The 24,088-nt window shown below is 39.0% G+C and overlaps 2 protein-coding genes and 1 pseudogene across 3 annotated transcripts in view; 2 read left to right on the top strand and 1 right to left on the bottom strand.

The window, feature by feature from the left end:
- The window catches only part of LOC101018548, a 43,487-nt pseudogene that overhangs the window by 18,456 nt on the left and 943 nt on the right, over positions 1–24,088 (top strand). The gene's annotated exons all lie outside the window — the stretch shown is intronic.
- LOC101026060 (histone H2B type 1-N) lies at positions 3,873–18,490 on the bottom strand. Its single transcript, XM_009204628.3, has 3 exons — positions 16,295–18,490; positions 14,559–14,679; positions 3,873–4,034 (listed from the first exon to the last, which is right to left on the bottom strand). Exon 1 carries the CDS (start codon positions 17,589–17,591, stop codon positions 17,211–17,213), a length of 381 nt encoding a protein of 126 aa, XP_009202892.1. The 5' UTR covers positions 17,592–18,490; the 3' UTR covers positions 3,873–4,034; positions 14,559–14,679; positions 16,295–17,210.
- On the top strand, positions 17,872–20,745 carry LOC101018889 (histone H2A type 1-H-like). Its single transcript, XM_003897219.5, has one exon. The coding sequence runs from the start codon at positions 17,915–17,917 to the stop codon at positions 18,305–18,307; it is 393 nt and encodes a 130-aa protein (XP_003897268.1). The 5' UTR covers positions 17,872–17,914; the 3' UTR covers positions 18,308–20,745.

The raw sequence follows: 24,088 nt of genomic DNA, 5'->3' as shown, positions 1-24,088 counted from the left end.
CTTCATCACTGCTTTCAAGACAGCAATGATGGTCAACTGCAAGTTGGCAGACATTTTAGACAAAAGACATATAGGGTGTCTGCAGGCATTATATGACCTATAAGTTGCAATTTTTCAATAGTCTCTTTTGAAAAAGTTTCATACAGACTTTAATCTGTCTTAATTTCAGTACGATACTCAATAGGCAGACTGCTATACATGCTGGTTTCTCACAGGAAAGGCAAAATTTAATTGTGTGGTGATGATATGGTGAAATTGTTTGATCCTCCCTCATAAAGAGAATTTGTCCAGGGTTCTCTAAGAACAAATTTCTATTTGCCTTTTATCCTAAAATTTGGAAACAAGAGGGAGAAAAACATTTTTTTTAGGTCTAGAATGACATCTTATTTGCATTATTAAAACAAAACAAATACAAATGGCTAGTTCTCATTTGTTTGTAAGTATTTTATTTGATGGTACAAAAGATCATGGAATCTATCCTTTCTACAGGGAAGGCCACCCACCACCACAAAGTTCATAGACTGACTCTCTCACTGATTCTCTAAGTGATATACTGAAAATACTCCCTTTCTCTGTCCATCAATTTTTTCACCCATAAAATAGGGATAGGATGATAGCAGCCTCAAAAGGTTATTGCAGGCCATCACCTTCATACATAGAATGGACTGAGATTCCCAGTTGGAGGAGATGAAGTTTTTTCTCACAGTGAATGGTATATATTTTTCAATGTTTCTTAATTCCATTTTTTTTTTTTGAGACGGAGTCTCATTCTGCCACCCAGGCTGGAGTGCAGTGGCACAATCTCGGCTCACTGCAACCTCCACCTCCTGGTTCAAGCGATTCTCCTGCCTCAGCCTCCCCAATAACTGGGATTACAGGCACCCGCCACCACACCCACCACCACGCCTGGCTAATTTTTATATTTTTAGTAGATATAGATATTTTTAGATATAGATATATTTTAGTAGATATAGTGGTAGATATAGATAGTTCTGAAAAACAAAGCAGAAGTGAAAGTTCTACCAAAGGAATTACCAAAGGTTTTGCCATGTTGGCCAGGCTAGTCTCGAACTCCTGACCTCAGGTGATCTGCCTGCCTTGGCTTCCCAAAGTGCCAGGATTACAGGCATGAGCCATCGCGCCTGGCCAATTCCATCAAATTACAACAGAAAACTCAAAGTCATGCTTTGTGCCTTGTTAGAAGTCTATGCTCCATGGGTGTGACCACTGCCAAAGCACAACACCAGGACAGAAAGAAGCAACAATTGCATTAAAGGACATGAAGGCAGCTGAAAGAGAGAAGCATCCCTTAGAAAGGCAGGATGGTCTCCAGGGATTGGATCCAGCAAAAATAGATGACAGAATTACCAAAGGACAAAACTGGTAAAGCCATTTCATTGCAGATGTCACTTAGTTCTCTGATGGCTTGAGAAGGATCATCTTAATGTGAAAAGTGGTAGATACAGATAGTTCTGAAAAACAGGGCAGAAGTGAAAGTTCTTCTTTCTGAAGTGAAATATGTGATTGAACAGATGAGAGGTTTGATTAAAATGTCCCAGATGGTAAAGTGAATATATTTTGATGGTTCAATGTTAAGCTCTTTGGTAAGAAAAACACAGTCAGGATGAATTGCCTAGCCTTCAAGAGATTTGATTCCAATATGATATGCACTTTTTAAGGTACTTGCTATTTCTTCTACCAATAAGGTAGTGCAATTAATGTCTGTATTTTTATTTTGGACTTCACAGACACTTGAACTATAAAAGTCATTCATTTGTTTAAATTTTGAAACATGATTTCTTGATCCAACAATACATTGTTTAATCTCTTCCTCTAGTTCTATGGCTAGGTATTTATTTATATTTAATTTAGCAACTTACTTCTTTGGTGGTGATACACAACTGAACAAACATGGCAACTAATTTGCTAACTTACACATCATTAGTGAGAATTTGAATTATTATAGGAGAAATCCATCCCTGGACCAGAGAGTATGACAGCACTGATCTATATCATTTTATATAACTACATTTTGAAGATTTTAAGAATTGGAAGTCCTAGAATAATTTAGTTATTGATATTTTTAAAACATGTTAACAAATACTATACTATTGATTCTATTTTTAGTAATTATTTTCAGTAATGGTATGCCAGACATCTTAGATCAACCCTTATGTTTAAAACAACTAGAAAACAATCTGACTGGAACTGTAGGAGAGGGAAGACTCCCTCTGCCCTCTGAGGGTTTGATAATTAAGTGTATGAAATAAATTGACAGCAGGCAGATTAATAAGAGAAAGACACAAAAATTTATTTTGTGGCCGGGCGTGGTGGCTCACACCTGTAATCCCAGCACTTTTGGAGGCCGAGTGGGCGGATCACGAGGTCAGGAGATCAAGACCATCCTGGCTAACACAGTGAAATCCCGTCTCTACTGAAAATACAAAAAAAATTAGCCGGCGTGGAGGCTGGCGCCTGTAGTCCCAGCGACTCGGTAGGCTGAGGCAGGAGAATGGCGTGAACCCAGGATCGCGCCACTGTACTCCAACCTGGGAGACAGAGCAAGACTCTGTCTCAAAAAAAAAAAAAAATGTATTTTGTTCATGGAGGTATCATATGAAAAAGAAGTGAATGCCCCCAAATCCAGTGAGATCTAGAAGTTTATATACTCTCTTCATAGGGAAGACAGGAAGGGGGATGTAGGCAATGTAGGGGAAAGGAAATTATTTTTGGAAAAGATGAATGGTCCCTCCAAAGAATAGGTGACTGCATAGTATCAACTTCCAGTCTCCTCTCCCGTGATACAAGTTAATCTTCCCTGGGTGATGAGATTGATGGGGAGGGGACTGATGACACTCTAGTTCCTTTTGGAGGGATTGTCTATAGGCAAATATGGGGAATTCAGAGAAAACCCCACCTTGCATTTGCTGTTCCCTAAGTGCCCCCAGTGACATATTTTGAGGTGGCATTTTGTGAACTTCTTCAAAACTGTCAGGCAGCTATCAAGACAAGGAAGAACTACAGAGCAATAATCTGAAAAGGAAGAAAACCCAGAGTATTTTGCAGCTGTGAAATAATAAAGGAGGAAAATCTCCACATATTATAAATGATCTTTAAGATATATATGTGAAATAGGCAAGATAGAGAAAATTGTTATGTAGCACATTATTGTTTATCTAATAGAAGGGTGTTAAGAATACAAACATATATGCCTATAATAAACAACAGAAGGATACATCATAACATTTAAAACTATTACTCTAAGGTGAGAGAGGCTATTAGGATGAAGGAGAAAGATTTCTTTGGATATAATTTGATTTGACCTTGGGACTATGTAAAAATATTTTATTTAATGGTAGAACCAAATATTAAAAAATCCAATCCCTAGACATCAACAGCAAAATGAATTAAATGGATTTGTATATCTAGATCATAACATAAGTGTGCAGGAAGAGATACTCCAAATACTTTGAAAAATAGTCATTTGAACATAAATGAACATTACTAGTGTGGTATATACCCTAAGACAGCAGTTCTTGAACCTTCTGGTCTCAAGACCCGCTTATACTCTTAAAAAGTAATGAAGTGATGCAGTTGACAATTTGAGAATGCCTTGGGAATTAGAGTTTGGATGCCAGCAATGACAGTCATTAAAATGAAATATGCTCTCCTGAAATAACATTTCAGTGAACAAAGCACCAAGGAGTTTTCCAGGGAGCTCTCTTTTGAACCTTGATCTATAGCACGTTAGGTGGTGGAGCTTTAGGATCCAAAGAATTTGTGTTTCTGTAGGTTATAACTATTGACATTTACCATATTATAGAGTAAAACAAAAAAATTAGTTAATTCCTTTAAAAATAATAATAAACCCATTTTATGTTAGCATACATATTTTATGAAAAATAGCTATATTTTTAAAATAAAAAGAAGAGTGACACTGTTTTACATTTTTGCAAATCTCTCTAATGTCTTGTTTAATAAAAGACAGCTGAATTCTTGTTTCTGCATTCAATCTCTTGCAATATAAATGTCATCTGAAAATAATAATGAAAAAGAAAAATAAGTGTCAGAATTATTATGAAATAATATTAGCCCACAGACCCACTAAAAGGGTCTCAAGGGTCCCCAGATCACATTTTGAAAATCACTGCAATTGTTGCCATTATAGAAATCACTGTCCTTAGGACAAAAAAATAAAGCAAACATTTTTTAAAAATTATGTTCTTAGTAACAATATTGTTGGTGACACTGGTGGGGATGACTATGGCAGAAGCTGATACAGATGATAATTTGAGAATGCCTTGGGAATTAGCGTTTGGATTCCCAGCAATGACAGCCATTAAGATGAAATATGCTCTCCTGAAACAACATTTCAGTGAACAAAGCACCAAGGAATTTTCCAGGGAGCTCTCTTTTGAACCTTGACCTATAGCTTGGTAGGAGGTGGAGTTTTCCCCAACGTAAATACAACCGAATCTTACAAACAGAAGGATGGGACCCTCCTGGAGAGCATGATGCTCATCTCAGGGATGTAGGGCACAATGACCTAGGAGAAGACAAATCCTAGACCACAGTGTAAGCTTCTTATTCAGCTCATCATAGTGTTTGTTCCGATTGATTATCGTCATGGATTCCTGGTGTTTTACATGCTGAATCTATTCCAATTGACAACTGTAATTGTTCTGTTTAATTAAAATTCTCGAGTTAGCAATACTAATTCTTAGTGGGGATTCTTTCAGGCTTTGTTGCCTCACTCCTGCCCTAACTTACTGTCTATTGCTTCTCCAGACATCTGAGATTATCCTCACCTCCTGTCAGCATGATGTCCTACACTCATTAGGATTTCCTATTCCCCAAAACTTGTAATTGGATCCTCTTCAAGAACTTTGGGTTCTTGACTAGAAACTAAAAATCTCTACACTATGGTTTACGTTAGATTGTTTTCTGTGTGCACTGATGCACCTGGTTGACTTCTGGGACTTTTAGATGATTTTTTAGTGACAGATTTAAAACACTGACATTTTTTGCTTTTATTTCCTCCTCTCTCACATATCAAAGAACAGTGTTTTTAAAGGATGAATGCATGTTACTCCTTTCACTGAATGTCCTTTATCCTTCCTAAAAAGTTTTCCTTTTTAAAACTAACTCACTTTTCTTCCCGATCTAAAAGCTTCATTCTTCTCTGTCACAAAAAAAATTCCTTTACCAAGGTTAATTTACTATATTATGGGTTGTTAATTTAAATAATGTGTTTAAAGAACAATATTGTTTAAAATTTTAGAAAGCACGACAATGGACTTTTATCCACATATTATTAAAGTCACAGTAGAGACTTTAACATTCTACATTGAGCATTTAGGACAATTAATATACTCCACAGCTAATAAATGTATGTAGTTACTGTGTGTTGTTTTTTTTTTTTTGTACTTTAGAGTTCTAAATGATGCCTCCCAGTTTTTATTATGTGTATAGCAGTTGTTTGAAAAGAAAATGAAATGGAATTTTAATTTTCTAACACTCTTACTCCAAGAGAACAACAAAATTACAAAGGTATCATTGATGTCCAGTTTATTATTATTCCATTAACTCCATTAAATATAATATGAATAATATATTGAGTGTATGTATGTATAAAGTGTCATTTGGCTCATGGAATATGTAGCTAAAGCATCAAAAGATTGGACCTATCTATATTCTCCATCTCACTGCTGAGATGAGCTTCATAAGCACACAATAATGTGGCCAAATATAAATATCTTAATAAACACAGAATTTCTTGATATTCTATAGTTTATTTTCAAGATGTCAATTTAAAATGTTGGAAAAAATAATTAAATTATGATCAAGCTACAATGCATTAAAATTAATATCTAGAATTACTTTTAAAGTCCAGTGTCAATGTTGTCTCCAAAATTTTAGTGCAATTATTTATATAGTTCAATATTCTTGAAACACCATTTCACAAGAACCAACTAGTAAATGATAGTAGTATACTTGGGTTATAATGTATTTTAGGCACAACTCCATATATATTCACATCACATGTACAAACTTCTAATATTAATTAAGGTAACTGAGATGTAAATTTACAGGGTTTTTTTTTCTTTGAAAAGTGCAGACACTTTAGAAGTTATCATTACAGGACCTCCTAGTTCTATGTAAAACTTGAATTTTTGCATTAATAGGTGATGCCTATACTCTCAGTTTTATATTCTGTATTAATTCTACTATTAAAGCAAGCATGATATAAAACATAGCCTTAAGAAATTAAAACACACACAAAAAAAATCCCTTAATTTATTAATGGATACTTTTCTTCATTCTAAGCAGCTGAAGAAATCCTCTGGCAAATAGTTTGTATCGATGTTTTAGTATAATATATTAAACTAAAATTATTATTTTTAAAGTAGTGTCTAACATAATATGGCTTCCAGAAAGATATAGGCCATACCTATTTAGCTTTGAATGCTAGGCTTTAAGCAAAAATTCAAAATTTCTCTCTTTTCCATATCTCAAGATCACAGCCTAAGAGACTTTTAATGGGCAACCACTAGCTTATATCTTGGGAATACTGCAAATTAAACAAATTAGGTCACCTATATGTATCTTCATATGCAATTTGAACAAAAGGGAAATACAGCAGTAAGTGGTTAATTGGCCGAATAGTGTATGTTTTTGTTCTTCAGTAACAAGATGTTTTCCAGAAGTTTAGTAGCTAAATAGATAAGAAATACATAAACAACCTTATATTGGTTTTTTTTTTTTTTTTTTTTTTTTTTTTTAAGACGGAGTTTCGCTCATGTTGCCCAGGCTGGAGTGCAATGGCGTGATCTCGGCTCACTGCAACCTCCGCCTCCCGGGTTCAAGTGATTCTCCTGCCTCAGCCTCCTGACTAGCTGGGATTACAGGTATGTGCCGCCAAGTCCGGCTAATTCTGTATTTTTAGTAGAGATGGAGTTTCTCCATGTCAGTCAGGCTGGTCTCAAACTCCCAACCTCAGGTGATCCGCCCGCCTTGGCCCTCCAAAGTGCTGCGATTACAGGTGTGAGCCACCATGCCCAGCCTATATTGCCTTTTAATTCTTGTTTTTACAATGATGGCAATCCATAATGTTATTTAATTGTTGTTTAATCCTTTCATAAGAATGTTATTCTAGTTTTTTTGGTAATTAAAAAGACAGCTCTGGAAACTTCCATAGACTTACCTATTGTTATTGTTTTGATTTCATATCACTTTTAAAGATTGTGTACTTTGTTTTGTTTGTTTTTGTTTTGTTTTAAGTAACATGGTCCCGTTAGTCGCCCAGGTTGGAATGCAGTGGGGCCATCCTAGCTCACTGCAGTCTTGAACTTCTGGGCTCAAGCTATCTTCCTACTCCAGCCTCCCAAGTAGCTGGGACTATACACATGAGGCACCTCTCCTAGCTTCACTTTCAAAGGTTTTAAAATCTAATCTTTCTCTGGTTTTAGCTTGCTTAATACAAAATTCAGTTATGTTCTATAGGAAAAATTTCCTCTACTTTGGGATCTTGGCAGTGATCCTCCTAGAAATGGTGATGGGCAAAACAAAAGGCTTTTGATTTTGTTGAAATGTGTTTGATAGGCTACATTAAAGCCACAGCACAAAGAAACCTCATAGAGCAAAGGAATAAAGAAATTATTGATGAAACTCTGAATCCTGGAAGGAAACTCAAAGATCATCTTACTAAACTCTACCTTTATTTACATTTGAAGGAATGGAAACCAAGAAGTATTTGTGAAAAGCATGCTGTCACACCAGAACCCAGATCTCTGGGATTCCTGTCCAGTGTGTGTGTGTGTGTGTGTGTGTGTGTGTGTGTGTGTGTGAGAGAGAGAGAGAGAGAGTGTGTGTGTGTGTAGGAGAAAATGCAGGAGGAGGAGAAGGAGAAAAGGAGAGAGAAAGCACAATTCTCTCATTCAGCACATATGTATTGAGTGCCTACTATATGTCAGGGATACACCAATAAATGATATGGATTGTAACACATATTTACTTTTGTAAATGAGCAATTCTATTATAAAATATAAATATGCTTTTAGTTAGTAAAATGTAGGCAAAAACGCTTAAGATGTTTTAAGTAGACATAACTAGTTAGTAAATAGAGAATATGTTGTTAAATATAGATATAAGGGTTCGAAGGGTCAAAAGATACCTAATGTTCATGAGGCACAAAATATACAAAAGGAGCCACACATTCAGAATTCACAGATATATGAGACATCGAAGCACTGACTCATTATTCATGAGGCCTTGAGTCAGCCACACATTGGAGACACCATAAGTTCTCTACTTCAGAAACAAAAATAAAATCCATGGCTGTTCAACCAACTAATTGGTTGGGACCAGGCATATATATCTCTGTGTCTGTCCTACAGGTTGATTCAACGATGTAAGAGATGATTCAACAATGTAAGAGAGCTCAGATATATGGAAATTGCTCACACTTGATTCAGATAGTGCAGTTCTTCCAATTCACTTACACACTAAACTGTTAACTTGCTCTTCTTTTCCCCTTGCTGTTTGCTATGTTTTTTAATGAAGCTGTGATTTGAGCATTTTACTGCATAGTCTGCAATCCTATTTGTGCTGTGTCCTCTGGGAGAGCTTGCATGGGACTGTACTTGGAGCCTACCAGGGCATCAAGGTAATTTCTCACATGGTACCAATAAGGACCCTCTATCATAACAAAAATATAGAAAAGTCACCTTTAGATGGCAACTTGCCAGAAGTAAGGGGAAAATGATGGAGGTGTGTTCTAGTCAGAGGTAAAATAAAGTACAGGGGCTCACAAGGACACAATGCTCAGCAGTTTGAGGAACATCAAGGGGGCCAGGGTGGCTAAAGTAGAGGAAACAAGTGAGACAGCCCTAGGAGACGAGGCCAAATACATCACTGGGGCCAGAGTATGCAAAACCTCGTAAGGCAAGGTAAGGGCTTTGGAAGTTTCTGAGTCAAGGAGCAGGTGATCTGACCGAAAATTTTAGAAGGGTATTAGGATGCTGAGGGGAGCACACACTGGAGAGGCACAGAGATAGGAGCAGGCACTACAGGTAGAAGCTATGCAATAACCAGGAGACAGGAGGTGGGTGCAGAGTAGGTCAGCACTGGCAATGGAAAGTAAAGGGCTCCCAGTATGGATTATTTATCCCTAGATTACTGCCAAAGAGGTCTTCTTTCCTAGTCTTATTACTCTGTTCAATTCTGACCAATTAAAATCTCCAAATGTCACTTCTTTTTTTTCTTAAAAGCACTTTTCTTTTCTTTTTTTTTTTTTTTTTTTTGTGATGAGTCTTGCTCTGTTGCCCAGGCTGGAGTGCAGTGGCGCAATCTCAGCTCACTGCAAGTTCCGCCACCCAGGTTCACGCCGTTCTCCTGCCTTAGCATCCTGAGTAGCTGGGACTACAGGCCAGCCTCCACGCCCGGCTAATTTTTTTTGTATTTTCAGTAGAGACGGGGTTTCACTACGTTAGCCAGGATGGTCTTGATCTGCTGACCTTGTGATCCACCCGCCTCGACCTCCCGAAGTGCTGGGATTACAGGCGTGAGCCACCGTGCCCGGCAAAAACACTGTTCAAAACAGTGCTTTCCTTTCCACACAAACAAATCTAAACTAATCAGCCTGGGCATTGTGTTTCTTGAGCCCTGGATGATGGTGCCTGTTTTGTTGAAGAATTTGCCCATTCTGTCTCATCTCTCTGACTTAGGACACACCACACTAAATCCTGATATATCAATTATATATATCATTAAAGCTTCTTTAGTTGTCGTCTATTATGATGTATGTCCTTTAGGACGATGACCACGTTCTTTTGTACTGACTGTTTCTCCAAGAGCACATTCAATGATAATCAATGGGGAGGATTTCCGAGTTAATGACCCTTTGCCATCACAGGTTGTCCACCTCTTCTTAGCATTAAGACCCTCTGCTTATGCACATGCCCACAGCTCTAGAGGGGAAGAAAAGAAGTTTAGAAATACCCAACCAGGCACATGGACAAATTGACCTACATAGGCCTTCCTCCATGCCTCCTCTTCCCCTAAACCCACATTTATTTTCATTCCTTTCCTTCTAGTCTGGCACAACATGTCATTAAAAAGGACACAAGACCAGAAAGCAAATTCTGAGATTTGGAGAATCTGTCTCAGAATAAGCAGTTGCAATATGCCTTATCTTTCCCAAAACATGTTCTTGCTCCACGTCTAGCAATAAAGTTCCAAGAAGGGGAATTCATCAACATCTCTCTGACTGATTTAACACAGTGAAGACATATCTGTTTAAGAAGTATTGCTGGTGGCCAGATGAGAGAAGCTATTGAGACATCTGCAGTGAGGCACCTGTTGCAAAGCCCTACCTAGAAGGGGGCTGTGGGGAACTCAATCCTTCTTTGGGATCAGCATGGTTCTGTATTATATTTTTAGAACAGTTGAGTTTCCATGTGTTCTTAAGGTCTAGGATGTATACAGGAGCTCTGGTATCACAGTGGACCCCACAGAAGTGGCCAACTACTTACATTTTAATTAGCTTTCTCTGCTTTTTTGTTTATCAGGCTAAAGCTGAATGTGAATCTGATGGCTGCTGCCTTAGTTCAAAGCCAATGGAGTGCTATACCTACAGAAGCAGAATTTTAATAAACTGGCCTGAGCAATAGCAAATGGGGAGGACTTCCGAGTTGATGACCCTTTGCCATCACAGGCTGTCTACCTCTTCTCAGTAATAAGACCCTCTGCTTATTCACATGTCCACAGGTAACCTCTAGAGGGAAGAAAAGAAGTTTAGAGATACCCAACCAGGCGCATGGACAAATTGGCCTACCTAGGGCAGATGCCTCAAGTATTTTTCTTCTGCAACTGACTATCAGCACTGCAGACTATTTCTGGGGGACATTCTGGCATTATTAGAAGCCCTCCAGCCACTCTCAGCTTTGACATGTCCTCTATGTAGTTTCTGCAATGAAAGTAATTAATGTAATTGTTCTCATAGAACAGTGACGGTTCTTAGGGAGCATTCTGGAAATTAAATAAGTTGGGTTTTTGTTGTTGTTGTTGTTGTTGTTTTGATGTCCTGGTGATTGGGAGAGGGCACAGTACTGACATTTAGGGAAGGAACAGGGATGCTAGATGTCCTGTGAAGAAGTCTCAACTCATGCATGACTTCCAGGTATCTCAAAATCAATCTGAAGGTGAAAAACCTGATTATTTGAGGCTAAAACAGAATTCCTTTTACACATAAGCATGCAATGCTTATGTGTGTGCATAATTTAATGTGCACTGAATTTTCCAAGAATGCAATCACTTTACAAATTAAGAGAAGACTGTATTTTGTTGTATTCAAATGTCACTCAGCATTATTGGTCTTTTCAAAAAGAAAAAATCACATTGCTGAGAGTAATGTCCCTTGTGGTATTTGAGTTACCTAAGTCAGTTGGTTTGATCCTTGTTGCATTTGGGATAGTTCCATACAGAGTTAAAACATCCAACTACTTCATTTTGTTTTCTAGTATAGGGCCCAAGCATTTATAGGTTGAAAGTATCTTTATTATTAAAGATACTTTATTATCTTTATTATTAAAATACCATCATTTATTTAGCTTTTATATCATATTAAGGTGCTTTAGCAATTTTTGAAAAATTAAGTTAAATGGTATTACCTAAGAATTTAATTTTAGGCTGTAAAAAGGACCATAAAAGTATTAGACATAAAAAGGGAGCCTAGGCCTGACAGGTGTGAGAACCACTGCTTTTTATAAATTCTCATTTGTAAGCCCTGTTTAATGAGCTACACAAGCACCAACCTCACAGAAGGTCAATAAATACAGGTCACAACCCTCACTGCTACTCCAAATGGTTGCACCAGGACCTGACTATATGATTTCAAAGCCTGAGTTGCTGCCCTTGTGCCTTGGGATTTTAAGGCTCTTCCCAAATTAATACACTTAGAATCCCAGTGTTTTCTTACAGCGTTTCTTAATTTCTCCATCAAAAATAATTCCTTTTCTCTAGTATAACTAAAGAACTATGGCTGAGACACTTTTATTTTTCCTTATATAGGTGGGAATTCTTACTGTCAGGGGATGAAGTTATTTGTTCTCACAGTCTATCCCCATTGTTCTTTGCATTCTCTGACCCTCAATAAAACCTTGTTGAGTTTCATCACTCACATTTACCAACCCCCTAGAGATACTTGTGTGCGTGTTCAACTCTGGAAATTAATAGAAAATTTTTTTTTTTCTTCTGAGATGGAATCGTGCTCTGTCACCCAGGCTGGAGTGCAGTGGCACAATCTTGGCTCACTGTAACATCTGCCTTCTGGGTTCAAGCGATTCTCCTGCCTCAGCCTCCCAAGTACCTGGGATTACAGGTGCACACCACCATGCCTGGCTAATTTTTGTATTTTTCGTAAAGATGGGGTTTCACCATGTTGGCCAGGCTGGTCTTGAACTCCTGACCTCAGGCGATCCACCCACCTCAGCCTCCCACAGTGCTGGAATTACAGGCATGAGCCACCGCACCTGGACAGACATTTTTATCATTATTCAAGTGTGGAAAAATTTTCTCCTGTTTTTTAGTACCACGCATCTGCTTTACCTCATGCAGTCTCCTAACCTTTATGATTTGGTGACAGTATCAGAAAAGGAGAGGCTCTGAAATACAAGTTAAAAGGAATTGGGAAATGAATAAATTGACCATCTGCAGAAGTAACAGATATTTGAGATGCTTTGGAAATGGATGGATGATGAAATTCACACAATGTTTTTCCACATCAAGTAACAGGAAATGGACCTCAGATAAGTTGTGATCACATTAATTTAACATGCCCTTTATCAGGCAATGTTTGCTGTAATGAAATAAACAAACAAAAAAACAAAAACAAAATAAAACAAAACAAAATAAAAAAGGAGCATGTGCAATACTATGTCATAACTGAAGAATGGCAGACTGCATGAAATTTAGAAATGACTGAAAAAGAATTAGGCTTTGTTAGTATGTTTCTTGCAATCTCCATGGAAGGGAGTGCTCTGTTTCCAATGAGGAAAATATAAATTTTTCTAATCTGGCCAAAGACCATTTATTCAGGTAAATAGTTGTTTTTTCAAGACATAGCTGTAAAAAAAGAAAAAAAAGTCCTTTAGGACCAGATTCTCTCATATAATTCTATGTTCCAATCTGTTCCTTTTTGCCCTATAAATTGTTTTCAGGAAAAAAAAAAAAAAAAAAAAAAAAAAATATATATATATATATGTATGTGTGTGTGTGTGTGTGTATATATATACACACATAAAAAAATTATTTGGGGCAAAACATGAATCATGTGCTTTCTTGCAGCTACCATATAAAAGTTCCAGTGTAAAGCACTAACGTGACATGCTGGTTTGGATTAGCTCTAATCAATTCCCCAAGGCTGATTAGTAATGTCATAAATTAATCAAGATTGTTTCAGCAACAGAGGGTACCATGCTTGGCTACGAGGTGCAAATAACTTAAAAGATCTATCTTTGAGTCCTTATTTCTCTTTCTCTCTCTGTTTTAGAAATTTTAACCTTCTTAATAACTAAGAGCAATGGGCCTGATATGTGAACTTTGTAAAGAAGTGTTCAATTTTTTTCTTAATGCTTCTCTCCATTCTCCACACAGATTTAAGCCACCCCACACACAATATTCTTCTAGACATCTTCTTCCCTGCTGACAATTCCAAGTTATTCAAGTAGTCCCTGATGGCCCAAACTTACATATAGACATACAGATGCAGAGATATAGACATCTATCTATATTCTCTGTATGTTTAATAAGGAGTTACTTCACTATTCTTTATTCTGGCCTGGAGAATGTGTTTAGGTAACTTAATCCTTCTACATCCCCTTCTCACTTTCTCTTCTGGATTTTAACTACAGATTTCTCCATTCCATAAAACAAACCAACAGCAGAATTTCCTGCTGATTATCTGTATTAATGGAGAGGCTCAACGGCACCTGTGCTATGAAAAGTTGTGATGAAAAAACTCAAATGTATGATGAATTTACTGTCCTCAAGTATTTTGGTGTGAAATGGTGGGAGGAGAGAAGATACATAAATGAAAAGAGTATAATCTCTGTTCTAACAGAGAGAGGAGTATACACACATACACATACATAACATATATACAAAATACACATATACATACACACACACAGCCTCCAGAGAGATGTTATAAAGATTTTGCGGGAAGTTAAGTAGAGATTTATAAGAGTTTAGAGGAGCTGAAGGAAGACAGAGCTCAGCTAGGTTCTAATAGAGAGGGCTTCAGAGAGTGAGACTTGTGTGAACTTTGGAGGATAAGTTAGGATTTAGATAGATGGAGAAGCAGAGAGAAAGAACATTTAATTAAATGGATTTCATGAAGTCTGAATTGTATCAATTCTGTGCCAAATGCAGATTCAATACATCAAATAATGTGAAGAAATCAACTATAATGAAGCACCATCAAGGTCCTCCAAGCACTTCCTAGGAATCAGGATTTTTGGTCTAGGGTCTTTAGTCTACAGATTGAGAAGCAAGGGTACCTGGAGATTGGTTGCTGACTCTTTAATTTTAGCCAAAATCTTGAGCTTTCGGAATCCATCCACCTTCTTAATGTCCTCCGCCACCTTCTTAATGTCCTCCGTGAGTCTTCTTTTTCTCCTCCTTAAGAGAGGAAGAGCAATGAACAATATTTAGAAAGTGAATAATATTTATGGAAACACTATTAGGTTTGAGTTTCTCATCTATAAATTTTCCTTTATGACAAACTATGTGATGCTTGTAACTTGTTTTTACACTGGGAGTTTTTTCCTATTATATTTTCTAGTATAGTATTTGATACATAAATTTAATATATGTAACATATATTTAAAATGTAAATCAGGCTGGGCATAGTAGCTCATGCCTGTAATCCCAGCACTTTGGGAGGCTGAGGCGGGTGGATCATGAGGTCAGGAGTTCGAGACCAGCCTGGCCATCATGGTGAAACCCCAACTCTACTAAAGATACAAAAAATCAGCTGGGTGTGGTGGCCGGCTCCTGTAAACCCAGCTACTAGGGAGGCTGAGGCAGGAGAATGGCTTAAACCCGGGAGGTGAGGGTTGTAGAGAGCCGAGATTGTGCCATTGCACTCCAGCCTGGGTGACATGGTAAGACACTATCTAAAAAATATATATATACACACACACACACACACACACATATATATATAAAGTTTAAATCAAATTATATCAAAACCCATGATAAAACATCTAACCCAAAACTGGAATATTGGCAACAACTTGTATTTACCTCTGTGTGTTTCCCCATCCCATGTCTTGCCTTTATCACTAAGATAGCCACTGCCAGGTATTTTTAAAACTCTCTCTTAAAAGTTTTCATTATCACACACTTATGTATACTTATTCTGTATAAGTGCTTCTATATATACTTCAACAATGTATAATTTGGTTTTATTTTCATTTTACTGTTTTGTTTTGTTTTTTTTTTTAAGAGATAGGGTCTCACCATGTTGTCCAGACTGGTCTCAAACTCCTGAGCTTAAGCAATCCTCCCACCTCAGCATTCCCAAAGTGCTAGGATTACAGGCATGAGGACCTGCCCAGCCATGGTTTTACTTTTGAGTTTTAAAAAATGTTATTATATATGAACCTTCTGAGACTTATGTTTCTAAAATTCAACCAGGTACTACTGTGTGTACCTCAATAAATGCATTATTTTGACCATGAACATGTAATTGTCTCTAGTATTTTAATCTATTAAAAATAGCATATTTTCCATTCTCATATGTCACCTGTTGCATGTGTGCAAAATATTCTCTCATGTAAACATCTAGGAGTCAAACAGTTGGGTCACTGGAGTACACTTACTGGATAAAAAATACTATCAAAAATCTTCAGCAAATACAATTCGATGTGGAAGAGTTCCCACACTGATTCTTGGCAAAGACCAAAATACTTTTAAATATGCCACTCCTAAGTGTTTAAAATGAAGACACTTATTCTGATTTCCTCAGTTGGGGGTGGGGGAAAACAATGGAGAACAGCCCTTCTCCCCCTCTATTTTTTTTTCTTTTAAAATTTATTCCAATTAATAGAGATACAGTAAATGCAAGTGACACAGATAAGAAAACATGGAGCAGATCCTAATAGAAAAGGTAGGGAATAGAAACTATGTTCATAAACAGGATCCACACAAGAGAAATATGGGAATGAGTAAAACGGCAAGAGTCCTCCAAAAAACCCGCACTGCCAAGAATTTTCCCAATAAGAACACTCACCAGAGAAAACGGTGGTCAAGTTTCAAACTGCCCGCGCAGCGTCGGGATTGGCCATCGACATCAACTCGGCCCGATTGACGTGTACTATGCTGTAAACTGGGTTAAAACTTTTTTCTGCTGCCTTTCTATCTTAATATTTAGCAAACTCAAACTGGGAACAAGGGAGGAGAAACAGCACCACTCTCAAAACAAACAAGTTTAGTCGATTTGTACGTTTCTGTGTGTGCCAACTGCTTCATTACTAAAGTACACATGAAGTTTAGGGACAGAGCGCCGGAAACACTATGGATATTTTACCAGTTGACACTTAAATATTGTATTTTATTTGTGGTCAACAGGAATTGAATTTTCCCTTTACTAGGTTTGTCTGATGATAAACTTGATCCTTCTTCAGATAAAAAATTGTCTCAAGCGTTGCTGCAACATGCAGTACACTGCAGTGCTAATTAATTTTTTCTTTCTTTTTTGAGACAGAGTTTCGCTCTTATTGCCCAGGCTGGAGTGCAATGGCCCGATCTCGGCTCACTGCAACCTCAGTCTCCCGGGTTCAAGCGATTCTCCTGCCTCAACTTCCCGAGTAGCTGAGATTACAGGCGTCCGCCACCACGCCCAGCTAATTTTTTTGTATTTTTAGTAGAGACGGGGTTTCACCATGTTGGCCAGGCTCGTCTTGAACTCCTAACCTCACGTGATCCACCCGCCTCGGCTCCCCAGAGTGCTGGGATTAGAGGCTTCAGCCAAAATTAGTTTCTAACAAGGATAAAGTAAGGAATCTTGTAAATCTTCTTTGTAACGAGTAACAAATATCTGCTGTAAGAAAAGTGAGTGCCAGCTCTCTTTGGGAAGACTGAGTGGCTCTGAAAAGAGCCTTTGGGGTGTGGGCCGAGACTGACCGAACGTTCCGCGGTGGGCGGGCTCACTTGGAGCTGGTGTACTTGGTGACGGCCTTGGTGCCCTCCGATACCGCGTGCTTGGCCAGCTCCCCGGGGAGCAGCAGGCGCACAGCCGTCTGGATCTCCCTGGAGGTGATGGTCGAGCGCTTGTTGTAATGCGCCAGGCGGGAAGCCTCACCCGCGATGCGCTCGAAGATGTCATTGACGAAGGAATTCATGATTCCCATGGCCTTGGACGAGATGCCGGTGTCGGGGTGGACCTGCTTCAGAACCTTGTACACGTACACGGAGTAGCTCTCTTTGCGGCTGCGCTTGCGCTTCTTGCCATCCTTCTTCTGGGCCTTTGTCACCGCCTTCTTGGAGCCTTTCTTTGGGGCGGGAGCAGACTTTGAGGGTTCAGGCATGGCTGGTAGTAACTGCCAGAAAATTAGAGAAAAAAAGGGAAGAAAGTCGGTAGCACTGTCTACCTACCGCTTATTCCCTGCTTCTTAACGCAAATGGAGCAGACAATGAAGGTGTGCGTTCAACTAGTGGTGAGTCCTGGAAACGTATATTAACTTTGTCCAATCAAAATAAGTGTTTTTCAAAACCGCAATCCCATTGGTTAAAGCGAAACTGTAATGTTAGCCAATAGCATAGCTTAGTTTTCGTGCCTGTATTGACTATAAGTAGCCGAGCCTTAGTGTTGCGTCAGTCTCAGGCACGCTGCTGATTGAGTATATTTGTCATGTCGGGACGTGGCAAGCAGGGCGGCAAAACTCGCGCCAAAGCTAAGACCCGCTCTTCTAGGGCGGGTCTTCAGTTCCCCGTGGGCCGAGTGCACCGACTGCTCCGCAAGGGCAACTATGCCGAGCGGGTAGGTGCCGGCGCGCCTGTGTACCTGGCGGCGGTGCTGGAGTACCTGACCGCCGAGATCCTGGAGCTGGCTGGGAACGCGGCCCGAGACAACAAGAAGACCCGCATCATCCCGCGCCACCTGCAGCTGGCCATCCGCAACGACGAGGAGCTCAACAAGCTGCTTGGTAAAGTGACCATCGCCCAGGGTGGTGTTCTGCCCAACATCCAGGCCGTGCTGCTGCCTAAGAAAACTGAGAGCCACCACAAGGCCAAGAGCAAGTAGTGGGTCTGGAGTAGTGCATTACTCATACCTCGGTCCAAACCAAAAAGGTTCTTTTCAGAGCCACCTACTTTTTCACCAAGTAGAGCTGTGTTCCACAGTTTTATCCGATGTCGAGTCATCTTGCAATGGCACTGAAATGCTGTATAGAGATGAAGCAAAACCAAAGGGCTTTTACACCACATTGTTTTGAGATAGAAAGTAGACATTGAAATATTCGCGGCACATCAAGAAATTTAGGCGCGGCAGCTCGCGCCCGCAATACAGCTGAAAACAATAGGAAAAGTGGGGCAAGAGAATAACAAAGGGAGCTGGAAGTTGGTTAGAGGGCTGAATAAGTAAAAGCAAAGGGCAGAACTAAGGTGGACGGGCGGGTGAACAAGAAGCGAGATAACAAGCAGTGAACCTTTTGCAGCCGAAACAAAGGTGAGATAATGTGAGCAAGGACCTCGTGGCCGGCAAGTTCTGGAACAAACCAGTAAAAGGCAGCTCTTCAGAGATGGGCATGCGTATTAGGGAGGAAAAAGTATCCTTAACAAAAGCCCATATGATAATCAGCTACTTAAGGTTCATGCATATGAGCTGCATATCTTGCATGTATTTAAGATTATGAGATAGAGGTGATGCACAAGCCACAGAGGCCAAAGTAACTAAGCAACAAACCTATCAATAAAAGGGCAGATACTGGCTACAGATTAGGCGGCACTGGGAAGAGAAAAACACACGCACACACATAAAAAGACTTAAACTGCAACAAGCTGATGCTGATCTCATCTCACAGAGGTCAATGCGCTCTCCCCCGCCGAGAGTGTAATACTCTGCTTAATAAACTTTTGCCGCTTTGCTTTGCTATCTGTGTGTGTGTCGACTAGTTTGCTCCTGGCACCAAGAGCCTGGAACTGCTTGGCACCATCCGGTAACACAACCACTTTGGGAAGCCGAGGCGGAAGGACGGCTAGAGCTTTGGTGTCCGAAGTCAGCCTGATCTTTACAAAAGTAGAATAACTGACTGTGCCTGGTGTCTCATAGCCTGTAGTCCTAGCTACTCGGGAGGCTGAGACCAGAAGGATCACTTGAGCCCAGGAGGTCGAGGCTGCAATGAGCTATGATTGCACCACTGCAGTCCAGCTTGTGTGACAGAGCAAGAGTGTTTCAAATGAACCTAGTGTCAGATACTTACTTTCTGTATTACAGAGGACTGAAAGCTAGCTAAATAATAGTTTTCAGTGTACCTGGGTTCCAGAGAGAAAATTGGTAAACTAACCTTTGCTCCTTGCTTGGGCTTTTAGTTGATACTTCATAAGACCATGGAAGCATGGTCTGACCCTTCTGCAGAATTTAGGACCCTAAGTGCTTTTGGCCTACCTATTCCAGTTCAATTGAATCTTTCCCAGCACCTATGGTGTGCCAGGCACCCTCCTAAATGGGAATACAATATTAATCCAGATACATAACGTCTATATGCAAAAGGAGCTTCAAGTTGACTTGGGCAAAGAATACATGTCATAATGGACTGTTTATGTAAATGATGGGAAAGGGTTGGGGTTAGGGTGTGAGATTACGTTAGAACGTGTTACTTAAAAACAGTATGAATGATGGACATTGTAAGTCAGGTTTTTTATTATATCATAGTCATATAGCCCTGTTCTTGTCAGTTTTTCCTGCTTCCTTTCTCTCATCAAGATCACTCCCTTCTTCCTCAGATCACCAAGTCCTCCTAGCTAGAGAGGGCCTTCTATTCCTCTCCACCTAAACTTATATAAGCTACTGTGTTCCTCATAAAGACATGTTAATGAAAACGAATTTCTACAGGATCTCTAGTCCATTGAAATACATTAATTTTTGAGTTTCTGCACACATTTTTATTTCCTAGATTTGTCTTAATTGCAATCGCATACAACTAATATTTCTTGGAATAAAACAGCAAACACAACTGTCATAAATATTACTTTTTTAAAAAAAGTTACGATTATTTGATGTTGAGGACTCCATCCTGATTTCAATGAATTAATTCATTCGTTCCGTTTTAAAATGTCATCTGCGTTATTTGTGTGTATAAATTTTCAATAATTGTTTCTGTTACAACCATCAATATAAAGTAAATGATATGGCTCCATAGAAGGCCTATAAGATTTTTGAAATTAAAATATGTTTTTAAATAAAATATGCTGTCATGATCATTGAAGTTGATGATAAAATTATTCCATTGTTTCTATTTCTCCCAAGAACCACTATCTAATCATGAAAGCTAGCTAAGTAATAATTTTCAGAGTTCCTGAGTTCCAGAAGTAAAATTCTTTAAGCTTAAACAGCTTGTAAAGTAACTTTTGCTTTATAATTATTATAATTTTTGGTGTTATTTATGCAAATTCAATGTACTCATAAAACACTGACAAATGCAAACTTATGTATTAAGTAAAATAAAATATACAAGTGTGATATATCATTGTTTATAATTCTACATACACATGTAAAGAAAAATGGAGGAGCTGTTAAATGTGTAGCTTCAAAGTAAGTAAACTAGAGGAGGCAATCTTAAGATCAGAGGGATCCAAGGGGCAAAGAGCAATTAGGAAGATTTATAGTGCCTTATCACTTTATGGTATCATATCATCTGTGAAATATTGAATTAAATTAATGTCCTTACTGATTTGGTGCCCTCTGAAGGTTCGTTGAAAAATCGGACATGAGGCAGATTAATAGAAAAAAAAGCAGACAAATTTACAATGTGCATGGGGAGAATCAGAGTGATTGCCCACCCCAGAATGTGGTTCAGAAGTTTATACACCATCCTAGAAAAACAGTTTGAGGGAGGGAGAAGAGGAATTCATTTGAGAGGATTACTAGGAAGAATGAATGGATCAGGGAAAGGAAATTAAATTTCTACCTTATCTTGTGAAATGAGCTCTTCAGGTGTGATTACATTCATCTTACAGGGATTCATTTTTGGTGAGTCTGGATAATAGGCAGATAAAGGTTGGGGAGGGGGAGAAGGTCTAAGAGACTTTGAGGCTTCTGCAGTTCAGCTAGTCACCATGCCGTAGTTTGGGGTATTGGTTTCTGAGCCCCGACATTGACAATAAGCGCTAAAAATAAATATTTGTTATTTAAATTAACTACTTAATGCGTTATACATAATTAGATTAATTTATGATGTATTAACGTATTTATAGTATAATATAAACAAAATATTTGTAAATTAGTTATAAAGAAAAAATATTAAATAGAGGTTGGCTTTCTGCTTGATATTTTATGTACATTATCTCCATTTTTTTTTATTTATTTATTTTTTTTAGATGAAGGTCTTGTGATGTTGCCCAGGCTAATCTGTGACTCCTGAGCTTGCACAATCATCCCACTCCTGGACTCATGCAATCCTCCCACATCAGCCTCCAGAGTAGCTGGGACTACAGGCAGGTCACTGAGCCTGGCCTCTATTAATTCTTATAGTAGCTCAAAGAGGTAAATACTGTAGGGGCTAAGGGAAGTTTCACAGATAACCAACTGACAAAAGGCAGGATAATGGGAGAAATTTAATAATGTGCACGAGGGAGAATTACAAAGTGATTACCCCAGTCCCCAAAGGGGTACAGGTTATGTAACTTTTTTCATAGGGGAAGGAGGAGATGGGAAAGGTAGACAATTCCTTTGAGGGGCAATAAAAGATTGTTATAGAGAATAAATGGACCACAAAAATAAATTAGCTTGTAAATAATTGTCTTCGTAATTTATGTATTTATTTTGAGATGGAGTCTTACTCCATCACCCAGGCTGGAGTGCAGTGGCACAGTCTCCACTCACTGCAACCTCTACCTCTGGGATTCAAGTGATCCTCCTACCTCAGCCTCCTTAGTAGCTGCGAACACAGGTGTGCACCAGTACACCTGGCTAATTTTTTTTTTTTTTTTTTTTAGATGGAGTTTCACTCTTGTTACTCAGGCTGGAGTGCAATGGTGCAATCTTGGCTCACTGCAACCTCCGCCTTCCAGGTTCCAGTGATTCTCCTGCCTCAGCCTCCCAAGTAGCTGGGATTACAGGCATGCGCCACCACCTGGCTAATTTTTTGTAAACTTTGTAGAGACGGGGATTCACCATGTTGGCCAGGCTGGTTTCGAACTCCTGAGCTCAAGGGATCCACCTGCCTTGACCTCCTACAGTGCTGGGATTATGGGGAGGAGCCATGGCATCTAGTATGTCTTGGTAATTTAAATGAGACAGAGAGGAAGGCATTATCTTGAAAAATCCATATCCAGTCTTCTTTTCTGCAATAATGAAATAACTAGGGAGGGGATAGAAGGCAATTCTGTTTCTTTTGTTAAGAAATTTTCTTGGTCCGATTAGGAAATGTCAGAGTTCCTTCGCATGTATAGGAAAGAGAAACAAGACGAGGTTAGAGGGGCTTTGATTCTGAAGCTTATTTCTGAGGCCTTTCAGTGTTCAACAGCACTCAGCATGCCCAAGAACCACATTTTGGGGAATCATTCTGCACCCCAACAGTACCATCACTATCCTGATCTAACTTTGTAGATGAGCAAAGATTTAAAGAGAATAAACAAGTCACTTCGTGTCTGATCGGTAACAAGTCAGCTTGAGTCTAATAGGTAAACATTTAATCTAAAACCAAAGTTTTCTAATTCCAGAGTTTCAGCTCTTAACTACTTTGTAAACAAAGAATTGAATACTAAGAGATTATATTAGAATAGTTATAGGAGTTTTATAATTTTCAAAGGTGTTAAAATAATTTCAGAGTGGCCGGGCGCAGTGACCTCACACCTGTAATCCCAGCACTTTGGGAGGCCAAGGTATGTGGATCACGAGATCAGGAGTTCGAGACTAGCCTGACCAAATGGTGAAACCCTGTCTCCACAAAGATACAAAAAAATTAGCCGGGCGTGGTGGTGAGTGCCTGTAATCCCAGCTACTCGGGAGACTAAGGTGGGAGAATCACTTGAACCCTGGAGGTGGAGGTTGCAGTGAGCTGAGATTGGGCCATTGCACTCCAGCCTGAGTGAAAGGACAAGACTCTGTTACAAAAAAAATAAAAATTTCAGAGTATAACCCTGTATTTACTAAGAAAGAAAATTAAATATACGGAAACAAAGTTGTTCCATAATGGTTGATAACAAATCTTTAGTTGGGTCATGTAAAAGTGTCTTTTTTAAAACCTACAAGCGTCCAAGCGCGGTGGCTCACGCCTGTAATCCCAACACTTTCTGAGGCTGAGGCGGTCGGATCACGATGTCAAGAGATCAAGACCATCCTGTCCAACATGGTGAAACCTGGTCTCTACTAAAAATACAAAAAAATTAGCTGGGCGTGGTGGCGCATGCCTGTGCCGCGCTACTCGGGAGGTCGAGGCATGAGAATTGCTTGAACCTGGGAGACGGAGGTTGCAGTGAACCTAGATCGCGCCACTGCTCTCCAGCCTGAGGACAGAGCGAGACTCCATCCCCCTCCCAAAAAAAGCGCCCGCCCCACACACAAAACCTACAAACACCAATTTTCTAGTTATAAGAACTTGTTTTAAGGATATTAATTCTATTCCAAATAAGTCCTAACGCTAACGCAATTATTATCAAAATCTCAAAGAGATTTTTATTCAAACTTCACAAAAGGTCTCCAAAGTTGCCAAGAAACCTTGGTGAAACAGATTAGGAAATTTGGAAAGGAAATAATGAGGGGACCAGCAGTACCAAATCATGAGACCTCTAATTCAGTTTTAAATATTAATGTAATAAAAATTTAAAGTTTGGTGTAATAAATCATACAAATTTCAATATTGGT

Source organism: Papio anubis, chromosome 6, assembly GCF_008728515.1.
Source record: "Papio anubis isolate 15944 chromosome 6, Panubis1.0, whole genome shotgun sequence".
Classification (NCBI taxonomy): Eukaryota; Metazoa; Chordata; class Mammalia; order Primates; family Cercopithecidae; genus Papio; species Papio anubis.
Note: the sequence above shows the minus strand (reverse complement) of the source record. Positions and strands in the feature narration are given on the sequence as shown.

Coding starts and splice junctions, on each gene's coding strand:
- LOC101026060 (XM_009204628.3), bottom strand. CDS start 17,591: ATGCCTGAACCCTCAAAGTCTGCTCCCGCCCCAAAGAAAGGCTCCAAG.
- LOC101018889 (XM_003897219.5), top strand. CDS start 17,915: ATGTCGGGACGTGGCAAGCAGGGCGGCAAAACTCGCGCCAAAGCTAAG.